The 13,952-nt window shown below is 36.6% G+C and overlaps 2 protein-coding genes across 3 annotated transcripts in view; both read right to left on the bottom strand.

Moving 5' to 3' along the window:
• The window catches only part of TAF1D (TATA-box binding protein associated factor, RNA polymerase I subunit D), an 815,997-nt gene that overhangs the window by 520,419 nt on the left and 281,626 nt on the right, over positions 1 to 13,952 (bottom strand). The window lies entirely within an intron of this gene.
• SLC36A4 (solute carrier family 36 member 4) overlaps positions 1 to 13,952 on the bottom strand; it is a 118,417-nt gene that overhangs the window by 73,628 nt on the left and 30,837 nt on the right. For both annotated transcript variants that reach the window (XM_049823608.1, XM_049823609.1), the window contains 2 exons: positions 12,718 to 12,945; positions 11,366 to 11,464 (listed from right to left, as the gene is read on the bottom strand). In XM_049823608.1, the coding sequence (XP_049679565.1) occupies positions 11,366 to 11,464; positions 12,718 to 12,945 (327 nt within the window). The remainder of the gene's footprint in view (positions 1 to 11,365; positions 11,465 to 12,717; positions 12,946 to 13,952) is intronic.

The following is a 13,952-nucleotide window of genomic DNA, read 5'->3' as shown; positions in this document are numbered from 1 at the left end:
CAACCTTTGGGTTCTTAATTTACAAAACAAGCATAATCCATCTTCCTTTCATCCACCAAATAAACTCAAAAGTACCCATAATTTACTGGCAAAGAAGCATAATCGAATCCTTGAAATAACCTAGCTAATCTACCATCATCCATTATGCAAAGTATCTTCCCTTTCATTTCAAGCTGCATGAAGTAGGTATAAACATCTCCCAGTAATACCACTGTCTCCTCATTCCTTGCCTTGAATATCCCGCTACAGTCAGCCTTTCTACAGCTAAGCTGCAGGGGACTGTCTAATTTTAACTCAACTGTGCATTTTATAGGACTGGACCAAAAAAAACTACAAGAGAATCAGCCTGGAGATAATTAGATAAACTGTGATTTAATTGTCATGGCCACTAAGAACTAATCTTGTAATGAATAACTTAATAGCAGAAATGCTTAATGTTTAAATACATATGGTCATCTTTCCCTTTTTCAGGAAATACAACTAAAAGGGCAAGAATGAAGCAAAACTCCATCCCTTACATTTTTAAAATAAATATTTCAGGTAGAAGAGACAACTATACAGATGTTTTGATTAGTTTAAGGTACAGACAACTCAAGAATTTTGGGAATTTAAATATATTTATCAGCATTTACTCAGAAAAAAAACAAAATCTACCTATAATCATGTCCTACTGCAACAAAATAAAGCTCTGTTCATTCAAAGCAAAAAAGCTGAGGAAGCTGATTATCAAAGATATTCAAGGTATGCAAACATAAAATTCTACTACCTAACCCCCAAAGACAGAAGACTGAATCCTCAGCAAACCAACAGATCCCAGGCCTGGCCCATTCCTTCTTGTCTACAGAAGGTACCAGTGAATTCATGTGTTCACTGAAAGACAGATCTACAACCCTACAGCACACTGGGGAACTGCCTGCAGAAAAAGTATGGTTTCTCCAAGTAAAACAATGATCATAACATACATCATTATTACATTGCATGTTTTTCTTGCCTGTCCTTGTCCATCTCCTCTTTCACTGTACAGAAAAAGTCTTATGCAATATTTTGAGCAACAAGCTTTTATTCCGTCACTTCTAGATAGATTTTTAAAGCTTAGTCTCTTGAGGAAGATACAGAACATTGCTATTTTGGAATAAGTGCAATAAACAATCTAGGTTTCCTTAACAGATCCCTCATGACTGCAACTAAAAGGGTAGGAAAGACGCAAGCCAAGTAGTGACTGTACATCAATTTTTAGTGAAAGGTTTATACAAAATAAATAAATCCAGAAGCCGAGTTCTCATTACAGAACACTACCTTCTGAAATCTGCTGAGCAATTCCAATCACTCCAAAACCCAAAATCTGTTGCCCAATTTTGATGGCCTTGATTTAACAATGCTTAAAGGATTTATATAAATCCTACTTAGCTTATCACCTGAACCTGGCATTTTCTGCAGAAGGTCTTTTTTCCTTTTTACTTTTTTTAAGCTTAAGAGCTTATTTATCACTCCATTATGACATTTATTTAATCTTTAGCTTGCTCTGAAATTTAACAGAATCTATGCAAGTTTGTGTACTATCATGTCATATCTGACTTTATTCATGAATGAAATCTGAAATATTTCCCTACAATGCAAACTGAAAAACTAGAAAGCAGCATTAGTTCTGTCACTAATATTTTAAAACATTTGTCCTGTCAAAATTGTTGAAGTATTATATGCTTTGCTGTCATTTATATTAATATGCAATTTTATCCAACAAAAGATGTATGCCAATAGAAAATTATGTTCCCAATTAATCAGTTCCAGCCACACTCTTTAGTTTTACTCCCTCCCGCCCCACTGCATTCGGAACTGTAGCCTACAGACTATACAATACTATATCTAACATGTCCTCTATAACTTACGCTACTCTCAAAATTTCTGCAAGATAAGTGATAAATGAAAATATGAGTTAGAAACACAAGCGTTGCTGGAGTGTATTTCAACCTACTGCAATAAACGATCACAAAGTTCTCACCTATCCATATCTGCTTCTTTGTAGGCAGGAGCCAAACAACCTATGAACTTTAATCCATTTCAAAGCAAATGGTTTAAAAAAAAAGAAGGTCTTCCCAAAAGGTGTTCTGACTTTTCATCAAAAATGCTCTTTCGCCCATATGTTGCTTTAGCTTCTAAAGCAGCATGGGACAAAGTATACATATATCACTAGGTCCTGCATGGGGCTGAGCAAACTCCATGACTGCAGAAGTGAAAAAATAAATTACAGTATTTTCCATCAAGTATTAATGAGTATCACAGGAAATAAACAGGATTGAGGATCCTACAAAGCTTTACAACTCCAAATACAGAAACGTCTCTATCCTGGGACAAGGAACATTGAAAACAGCCATGCACACTCCTGGACCAAGACAGTTAAAAACCAACAAGATCCCAACATAGGAAGCCTAGCAATAGAAGGGGGTTTGCATTCACATCTTACATTTTAACATGACCATCATTGAAAGAAAGAACCATCCCATTCTGAAAAAAAAATAATCAATCCATCCAAAATAGAGGGAGGGAAGACATTGATTATTGTATTTACTTTTCTTAGAAGAACAGAAAGTTTCATACACATCCATTTGACATGAGAGCATAGCACCTTGACAGCTAAACCACTCATCGCTTCCTTCCATGAAGCACTCAAAACAGCTCGAGTACAAGACAAGTTGAAGAATACAAAACATACCACTTCCTATTACAATTTTCTTATCTTAAATGCCTTCACCCTGACAACAATTTTCCTTTCCACCTCTCCCATTTCCTTTAGGGGTTTTTTTTTCTGCTGCTCTTGAAAAATTGATATGATTTTTAAGCCACAGTGTTTATTAGGGAGCCACAACTGATGCTTGCAGAAGTGTTCAACAGTGGATGATTAGGGCTCTTTCAAATCTGGGAGAACATGTATTCATAAAAATTTTTTAGTTTAGGAACACTATTTTTCAGTGAACATCCAAGAACACTACTGAGTTTAAAAGTCTTTTGACAAAATTATAGGTCTATTAATAGCTAGTATTTTGAGCCATACAATAAAATTGCCTTTTTTTTTTTTAAACTTGTCTCCATCATGTTTGATCCAATAAATGTAAATTACTGTATGACTTGCAGTAGATTTAATTTAGAAAATAAATATGTTCACAAAATATTTAGGAGGTAAACTAGAACTTACATTTTATTTATTGATATATATACACACACACATGCATACACACTGCAATGCCACTTTCATCAATGAAAAGGCTGTTCAGAGAGTGGGGAAGAAAACTATTATAGATGGTAAAGTTAAGATGCTGCTAATTAAAGGACAGATATGACAGTCTAAAACTAAGGATGCAAGCATTCACTCTAGTTACCTGCTCTCCCCAGGAAAAGTTGCTAACATTTTTGCATCTTCACAGCTATATTCAAAATGTTTGCCATATAATGAAGACTCGTATTTAAATATTACTTAAACAATTCAATACACTGCAGACAAGTACTCACTCAGAACATATTGGAAAGCAGGAGGAAATCTTACCCAAGACCATTACAAGTAAGTGCAAAATGGCAGCAGCTTAGAAGGATTACAGGATGATGGGCCGGGGGGGAATGAAAAAATCTGACACCAAAAAAAGCAAAGTAACTACATAAAATATTTCTACCTGAAATTATTTAACTAGGCTGTTTAATTATACATATAATTAGTATAAGAAGTATGTGTTTCACTCTGGCTCTACTGCACATATACTTCAGACAAGTTTTTCAAGACAGGGTCACATTTAAACAGAAGAATTAGCTTTTGTGCCTCACTGAAGCCATGTGTATCAGACCCCAAAAACTACCTGGCTCAAGCTGGCAAAGCAGAACACATGGCAGCCTGGCAAACTGTCACTCTTGCTCTTTTCCCATTTCTCTAAAGTCACTGAATCACATAATGATTAAGAAACATTTCAGGCGAGCAAGCAGTAAACTTAAATGCCTTAGTTTCCTCTTTGTGTAAAAGCATGTGTATCTTAGGTTTTCTATGGAAAAAGAAACATTTGAATGTAGCAAGCATCAGGTATGGGATGCTGCCTGAAAGAAAGTTATAGTCATGAGTCTGTGTTAGTAAGATTTGCCATAAATATAAGAAGCATTAAAGTTAGAATATGCACAAACAAATGGTTCTCCAGGGTAAAAGGAAGTTTCTCCATACTCAGGAAGTGCAGGATATCAGTAAGGAATATTTAACTTGATAAAGAGGTAATATCAAGTTGCCTGAGATTTTTATCAGCTTTCAGCCGAATATGGCAGATGATGAATTTTTTTACAGTTTCTGATACAAATTTTTTTAAAAAATCTGCTACATCTAATAATATTCTCTGTTTCTACACATTGGCCCATAATCTTTTTCCTCCTTTCTTACATTAATCATCTTCAGAAGACATCCAAACCATGTGATTTTGCACACTAGCTGTAACACGCCTGTTGCTAACATGACGTTTAAAGTCTACGTTTACCATGTACATTTAGCAGTAGGTCATCTCCATAGTCATCACATTCAGTCACCTACACTTGGGTGCCCAAATGCAAAAACATCCCTGACAAACTCCCACCTTTTGTATTTTGATGATACAAGCCTTTGCACCATCTCAAAGGAATGCCAATGAAACTGATACACCCGGTCCAGAGATGCCCCAAGCAGATTTAGATGATGTCATGTTACCTGTTAAATGTCTGTTTCTGACAAATCCAGTCTGGTCTTAAAGACAACAGAAGAGTGCCATTGGGTTTCATTATTTTTTTTAAAGGATAACACAAATCTGGCGAAAGAATTTTTGACAATGAGAGGCTTTTATCTCAAAGCCACAGACCTAGCAAGCTCATCTGCATCACTTTCAAAATCCAAATAACGACATTTTAAAATTCTAATCCACTTAGTTCTCTCTTTTTTAAATCTCCTGGAATTGGTTAGCTGCTGCCTAATGTGATTCCAGAGCCTGTCTTTTGGTATACAAATACCACCCTACCTTCTACTGCGAAACTGTGATAGCCAAGTTCAAAAGCAGTTTGAACAGACATCTTCAAGTAATAGGCTAAGATATCAGAAGCCTTATTTTCCAGACCTAAAATTAATATTGGAAAGTAACATTTTCTCTTTGCTAGGCTAATCAGTCTGCAGCACTCAACATGGAAAAAACCCCATACTTAATTGTCCAAACCATACTTAACTTAGCATATTTATATGTAATAGAGAAGAAAAATTATCTTTCTTGTTTAAACGTTACGCATCTATTTCATCCTCATTCCCCCTGAAGCTTATACTAAAATATCACTTCCACATTTGGATTTGGCTTTTATACCTCGAACGAGAAAGCTGACAAGAATTTCACCGCAAAATATGAAGTGTAACTGCTATTACATAAACATAACATTATACAAAGCTATTACCTGCACGTGGTAATGCTACAGACATATCCAAGCCTGATGGCTTTGATTTAACACTATTTTGAAAAGTATGTTCAAGAGGTTTTACTATATTTTGGGCACACTCAGGAGCACAATCTGAAGTTACTTTTTAATTCACTAGCAAAAACCTCACATTCACTATAAAAACAGACCTACTCACCTTTGGAATATGAAAGAATCTCTTGAACATGGCTCTTACAGAATAACGTTACATGTTCTGTGAAAGACACATTCACTGCATAATACCACCAGCAGCTCCTGTATTCAAGAATTAGTGTTGGTACTCTCTTCTGTTCAGGCCTGAACACCAAGCCCGTGATTTGCCAGGCAGCATCATTTGGCACAGGGAACCCACAGACAGAGAGAAGCTAAAGCACAAAGGGAAAGAAGCAGCTGCAGATCCTCCCATCCCCAGCAGAGCCTTGTACTCAAAAAGGTCCACTGGGGGCTGAATATACATTTTCTTCATAGAATCATAGAATCGTTTAGGTTGGAAAAGACCTTCAGGATCACCGAGTCCAACCATCAGCCATGCCCACTAAACCATGTCCTGAAGTGCCTTGTCTACGTGCTTTCTGAATACCTCCAGGGATGGTGACACCACCACTTCCCTCGGCAGCCTGTTCCAGTGCCTGACAATCCTTTCAGTAAAGAGATTTTTCCTAATAACCAATTTAAACCTCCCCTGGTGCAACCTGAGGCCTAATCAATCATCTCCTAATCAGCGCATTATTGTCTAGTGTTGAAATCCCAAATCAACCCTAAACACTATGAATGATAGCCACCAGACTGGCAGTACTGAGCTCTCAGTTGCTGTTTGCTACCTCAGTATTAAGGGATCACTGGGTACCCACGTCATGGTTTAACCCCAGCCAGCAACTAAGCACCACACAGCCACTCTCTCACTCCCCCCACCCAGTAGCATGGGGGAGAGAATTGGAAAAAAAAACACCAAAAAAGGTAAAACTCATGGGTTGAGATAAGAACAGTTAGGAAGAAACTAATAATGATAATAGTAACAATAATAAAATGACAATAATAATAAAAGGGTTGGAATATGCAAAACAAGTGATGCACAATGCAATTGCTCACCACTTGCCGACCAATGCCCAGTTAGTTCCTGAGCAGCGATCCCCCCAGCCAACTCCCCCCAGTTTATATACTGGGCATGATGTCCCATGGTATGGAATACCCCCTTGGCCAGTTGGGGTCAGCTGTCCTGGCTGTGTCCCCTCCCAACTTCTTGTGCCCCTCCAGCCTTCTCGCTGGCTGGGCATCAGAAGCTGAAAAATCCTTGACTTAGTCTAAACACTACTTAGCAACAACTGAAAACATCAGTGTGTTATCAACATTCTTCTCATACTGAACCAAAACATAACACTATACCAGAAAGAAAATTAACTCTATCCCAGCTGAAACCAGGACACCCTGCTGCCAACTCCTGCTGTTAGCACACAGCGATGATTACCACCTGGCTGCCAAGACATTCACAATTTGCAGCAGGTACCTTATACCAGTCAGCAGTGACCCCATTTTTACAGACAGCTCAAAACAGGGAGCAAAGAAATGAACAGCACAAGCAACAGACTGAAGCACTTTTTAATCCTGTTACAACCATCACTCAGAGTTTAGCATGCATTAACATTAATCACCCCTTTGACAGCACTAACCTTATTTCTGCTGTAGTAGTTGTAGCAACAAATGAACAACTAGCCTGGACTTTACCAAAATGACAAAATTGTTCAAGTCTGCCATCAAATAAGAGTTTAGATTGATCTCGCAGGCAGAAATGAACAGCTCAAATCATCTTAGTCATATAATCAATTCATCACATTAATTATTTTTATTTTAATGAAAATATCTCGAAATAGTTTTATAACACTGGCTGATGAAATGTTTAACTAGCTCTTAGTATTACACAAGTACTAGTTTCTAGGCACTGCCTTGGTGTATTTGAGATTCTATATTTCAATTATAAATAAGCTACCCTTCCTCCTTTGAGTTACTACAGACACAAGTTAGTAAAACTAAAGTTCTTAAAGTCTATTTATCTACAGATCAACTATAGCCAAAGCAACAATACTCCAAATTACTTCCATACTGCTGATTTTCTTTTTACACAGGGACAGCTAATCAGTCCTAAACTAAATGACAGATTTTAACCAAAACCCATGTTTGTACACACACCATCTAAAAGAGAAATACGCTCTCTCAAGATCAAGAAGAAAATCCTACTAGGAATCTGCTGAATCACTGCACCTTCCAGAATCACTTTTCCCGTTTCCCAAAGTGAACAGGACTTTAGACTCCTCTGTTTAAGTAGTCTCACTAATTTTAATAGAGTTACTGAAGAACTATGGTCATACTTCAAGTGATGACAAGTGCTGAACTAAAAGAACACAGAAAAATAAATCAATATATAAAAACCTTTTTATAACAACAGGATGAGAAAAATCAGTGCTAGAGTATTTTCCCTGCAGCCAATTATTGGATTCAAAGAAACCAGAAAAACGGATCTTTCCATACTGAGCATGATGTCATTATGAACAGCCAATTATTTTCTGTCTACGTTAGCCACTCCCCTGTTAATAAAAACAGAATCAATTAAGTATCTTTGAAAATAAATCCTCCTGACTGCTATGGCTAAGGTGTACTGTTTTATACAGTGCCTGATAGGTCATTTATTCCTCCACTCAAATTGTTGAACATTAAATATTCCTAGCAGGAAAGACCATTTTAAACAGAACAATGGTGGTAGAGAAACCACACCAAGGGCATTTTTCCTTTCATGTCAGGTTCTGCTTAAGACGACTTAACCAGCCCAAAAAACTCAGAATTTCATTTGCTGTCCCTGTTCATAACATTCAGTAATCTGGCAGCTCTCAGATAAGTATGGTGTGAATTAGCGTAAAGAATGTTTGGAATCAAGGAAAAGGAAAAATGGGGCCTCATAACTGTTTAAGGCTAACTTATTGCATAAAATGAATCAACCATAATCAAATTTTCTGATAAAATTAAGACCTTAAGCCTTCTGTTTTTAATGTAATATTCAGATAGCTTCACAGAAGTAAGTGTTATTCGTAAGACTTTCCACAATAAAATCTAAAATCAAGTCTCTAACATCAAGACCAAGATTAGGGAAATCCATTTTGAGTGCCAGCACTCAGAAAGAGCAGACTAAGGAGTCAATCTAATTCAATAGTGTGGTTTCTTTTCCTTACCGGAACTATTCAACCACATGGATATAAAAACAGTAATTAAGACACAAGGTAACAGGTTATCACAAATGAGCAACTGACTATGTGAATATTCTTAATGCATTGTAATGTGAACTGAAACGCATTAGCTCACATCTCAGGGAAAGAATTTTAAATGTGTTTCACTTCACATTTGCAAGAGGTCACAAACACACATACAGATATATCACAGTTCAGTCTACGATGGTAACTTACGGAGCTGCAATAACTAGTTACCAATTAAATCACTCACCAAGAATTGTATGAAATATTAACTATTTAGAGTGGAAATGTGTGTCTCTGCTTCACTCATCTTTTTTATTTCATGCTTAAACAACTTTATTTAGTACTGATTATTCAAATCCATAAAGTAATTTTTTTCTTCAAATCTTCTCTATGGTGCATGCAACTACAGCAAAGAATGCACAGCAAACATTACGAATGTTCAAAATATCCCCAAGAGGCAAAGACATATTAATATCATTTTACATATAAAGAAGACATTTTTAAGCTCTAGATTTTCACTTTTACTATAATTTTAATTTGTAAAGGTACCTGCATTATTTTAATGGTCTTATGTAATGTACACACACACACAAAGTATATCAAACCATGAAGAATATAAACATCTAATTAGTTTGTAAACATCAGTAACAAAGTGAAAAAACTAAAATGCCCTCTTCATTTCCTTTGAAGAGTAAATTATGATCAAGTAAGAAATTGAGACTGCCTATACAGAAATATATGCAACTGTGTAATGCTATTATCTAATAATATCAAGCAATATTATTATGTTTCAAACGTACAATTCGAATGAACCCTACATTATATGCTCTTGAATAAAAGAAGGAAAAAAGTTTGCAGTTCTTAAAGATGTCATTAACAGCAACAGCCAGGGATTCAATCAAGCACAATGCTCTGGGCAGTTCTTTAAAGGTTTACATCCGAAGTCAGTGTTCCTACTGCTGATGGAAATTTAAGGAGCTGTCTAACGTGGCATCTAATGTGGCAGAAAATAATTACCATACATCAATTCCCTACCTATAATTCAATAAACTACTACTACCAAATGGGAACCCTTCCACACTTTCCTGAGGCTCATAGGACTCTCATTTGGGATTTTCTGGCTACAAATACACACCCACGTGCTGGGCAGTGCAAGAGCAAGTCTAATACAACTGGGATACATATCAGCCCCACTGTACGTGACTTGCATTTCCCCACACGCAGTAAATGCAGCCTGTCCCAGACAGAATATACAATTTAAGAGCAACAAGCTTAGTATAGCACAATCTGATTCACTGAGCATGGGGTTTTTGCCCAAGACTTGTGGGCATCAAACAACCCCAGACAAACGGCTGATCTTCTATAATGGAACTTCCAAATCACAAAAGGGAAGGTGTCCGGATACACTCAGAAATATGGCAGCTAAACCTCTGCATCAGTCAGTTCACAGCTTGAGAAACAGTCAAGAACAGTTTGAGAAATGGCGTCTCACAGTCACTACATCCACATCCCAAGCATGAAAACACACTTTTGCAACATAATAGGAGTTAAAAGGTTTTCCTATTCACCTCTTCTGGCAGTGATAACACAGAAGCAGGGTGTATTCTGGTTTAATGCAGTGCTGACAGGTCCAGAAAAGAAAAAAGATTTGAAAACTCTACTGTGTTACATTGATGACAATCATTTCAGATTAATGGCATGCTGTTTTGGGGTTGGTTTGGTTGGGGTTTTTTTGGACAGTAGAGGTGTTGTTTATTTGGGGTTTAGGGTTGGGTTTTTTTTAGTTTTAAGCATACAGTAACACTTGCTGAAGTGCGTAATTATATTAGTAACAAATAAAGTGTATATAGTAATTTCCCAACAGTTTAAAGACATTATGACCTACCATTCCCAGAAGCCTCCTTGGCTACATTTTTAATATATGCCATGTGGAACAAAAGTGCTATCTTGCAAACTTTGCTAGTGTGAGATGCAATCAGAAAGCCCTTAGAAACAGGAAAAAGTAAGATATTTAAAAAGATCCACTTTTAAAAGCCAAATTTTCAGTGATAAATCTATTTAATAGACATCTTTCAGGAAACAATGAGGAACTGAGGTTCATTGTAAGAAGGCCATGAATTAAAAAAATATTCTTAAATTTCTATCCTTTTTCTTATCATCTCCATCTCTGTCAAGTCAGATCTATAGAGAAGTTTGAAGCAGGAAGAACAATACATTTCTAATAAATGACTGTCCTCTGTGATCCCAAAGGAAAAGAAGGATGCTGAATAGGTTTCTATTTTTACACATTCATCACCTAAAACTGAGCTGCTGAATCATTATAATTATAGTATCATCATATTATTAGCTAAGTATTAAATTATTATATAGCATATTATGATACTAGTTATTATTACAGTATTGTCTCACTCTATTTAGAACTGAAGACATTCTTGTAATTTGGGAAGGTGCTAAGTGTCCCAAGTAGCAATCATTATTCACTAAACTCCCCTTTGAAGGGGATGTTGTGTCCTCAACTTTTGCCTCATTTGAAAAGAAAAATTAACCCTTTTCATATCAACATGGGAGATTATTGTTTCAACGAAAACAACGAAATAACAACAGGAGTAAAACTGCCAGGTGTCCCATCATCTAGCACAGACTCAGATTTTTTGAAGTCAGTAAAAAGCACTTACCACACCAATTCCTTCAAAAGCAAATATTGCAGTCCCAAAAAACAGTGGGTATTTCTTCCAGCCAACCACAGGAGGCAGTTTTCGAGGATCTACTATATCCTGAAGAAACAAAGCAAAACAGTGCTATGTAAAGCACATTAGCTGTTCCTACTATTTTGATTGTTCTGTTATGCTATAGGGAGAGAAAACTCAGTACGTGTTGACAGTGGTGTATACATTGCTATTTACAATCCCTGGTTTTCCTCCCAAACTTAGTCCTATACACACATTTATAGCCGTCTTCCCACACACACACAGACAGTTGCAGATATATTTATTCTAGGTTCATATTACTGACACTAGAAATACTCACATTCAAAGTATCACACTGGTGTATATGAGTGAGCATCAATTAAAACAAAAGGGAAAGCTCACACCTCAAGCTTAATCTTCTGCAAACTTATGCTATTCTCAGAGTATTGCATTTTTTAATCTGCTTTCATACTGAACAAATATTCTTCTTAACCATAAGGGACAGTAAAAGAAAATCTTTTTAATACAAGTTGAGTTCCTGCAGAACAATTAATGACTATGTCCCCCAATCTCTTCTGTGTAACTTCTCCTGCCTCCTCGTCCAGCCAATACCTCTTGCTGGCTTTTCTGCCTTCATCCCCATCCTCCACTTCCCCCTTGTCTAATAACACTCATGTGAAAACTTTCTCAACAACAGTGGCACTCACCACTTATCTACACCGTGTGCAACAGTGTCTATCACTTATCACTTTTCAAAAATCATAAGAAAGAAAAACATAGAGGTTTCTAGATGTGATTTTTTTCCATTATGGAGTGCCTCCAAATAGGAAAAACAGCAGCAACCCAGAAAATGCAGCAACGATTCAACATCTCAGGAGATGGAAGTCTGTAATATGTATTCTTAAAGAGTGAGTCTTAAATTTTTCCTGACTGTACTGGAGAAACACTAGAAATAAACATTGCTGTTGAAATTGTTCTTGTGTTGCAACAAAAAGATTGACGCAGATTAAAACCTTGCAAGTTCTATGTGCAACCCATAAAAATTCACATATTCTTCCACTCAAGGACTCCAAGATGTTACAATACATATTTTTATTAAGTGCAAAAATATTACCCTTTCTTTCAAAAGTACTGTAAAAGGCTGGTTTAAAGTATGTCTCAAGTATTAAGGCACCTCCTTAAATTGAGATGGCTCCATTAAATACAAGATAATTCTGCCTTTCAGAAATTGTCAGTCAGTATACATCCATAAGGGACCAACTGCCACATGCAACAAATACAACTTGCCACACTAAAAACAAAACAAAACAAAAAGATAATAAACTTTTTTTTATACTCACTCTAACAATATACTGATAAATGATCACCAGGCTGACAGCCATGGACAGATTGGCAAGCAATGAAAGAAAGGACAGGCTCTTAAGGTCACGAATAAAGACCAGGAGGATCATGAATGGCAGGAAACACAGCATATATATGCGTAAATCAGTACTCCTTTTCTCAGAAGAACTGCTGGTGGTACTGACATTTATGGGAGTAGTCCTGTTTTCCAAGAATCCTTCATGGACCTGTAGAAAAAAACCAAAACAAAACGTGTTGAGCGGTGGTAGCACTGAGTATATGGTCACATCGGTGTTTTTCTATAGGAAATTTTTTCCCTCCGCTTTACCTGCTGAGTGTCAGGCATTTGGGGATCCCTGTACTCTCGGTGCAGAGGGGAAGACAAGGCACTTTTAGCAAGTGTTTCATCCTTAAGACAGATGATTAAATCAGGACCTGAAAGACCTGAAAGTGTCTTTACCCCACCAATGACTAACGAGGAAATCCACGTGAGCAGTTTAGATCAGATTCCTTTCAGAAACAGAGAGTTTGGTAAAATGAATGTAAGCCAGATGGATCAAGGCCTAAATATTAGTTTTAATTTTCCAGAGGAGAGTAAAGATGACCAACTGCTATTGTACCTGACTTCAGTGCCTAACAATCTTATGACTTTGCCATGTGCACCATAGCAGCACACATACAAAATAAAGTTAGAATATGAACTCTTTCTTTTAATTCAAATCATTTTATTTTTCACTCTTTACTCTTTTATTAATCAGTGTTAACTTAACTTTAAAAACCATGAGCTCTGAGAGATTTGAGAGTCCTGTATCCATTAAACTAATATAAATTAATGCCTATAGATAAACAATAGTACACAATGTAAAAGTGTTATTACATTTTGTGTACATAACATTACAATAGCTGTCTACGGTGCAGTTCAGAAAACTGAGTTTGGCACTCTTCACAACTCTCCTTGCTTCTTTTGGAAAAACGTTAATGTGGCCATAACTGCCAAAATTTGTTTTGTGGAAATATATTCTGTGCTATGTGCACACCACAATCAAAACATCAAGAGCTGGTGGTTATTCTGCTTGCTGCAAAATGGTAATAGTTCAAATCCATTTGTTTTAAATCTTACCATGCCTTTTCCCTAGGAGCTTAACCTTTCCTTTTCCCTTACATTGCATTCACCATCTTACAGATCAGCACATGACTGTGCTTAATCTGTCATGCTGCAGAAAGCCTTGAGCTT

The sequence above is a fragment of the Accipiter gentilis genome, chromosome 19 (genome assembly GCF_929443795.1).
Source record: "Accipiter gentilis chromosome 19, bAccGen1.1, whole genome shotgun sequence".
NCBI classification, from domain to species: Eukaryota; Metazoa; Chordata; class Aves; order Accipitriformes; family Accipitridae; genus Astur; species Astur gentilis.
The sequence above is the reverse complement of the archived record's forward strand: the minus strand, read 5'-3'. Positions and strand labels throughout refer to the sequence as shown.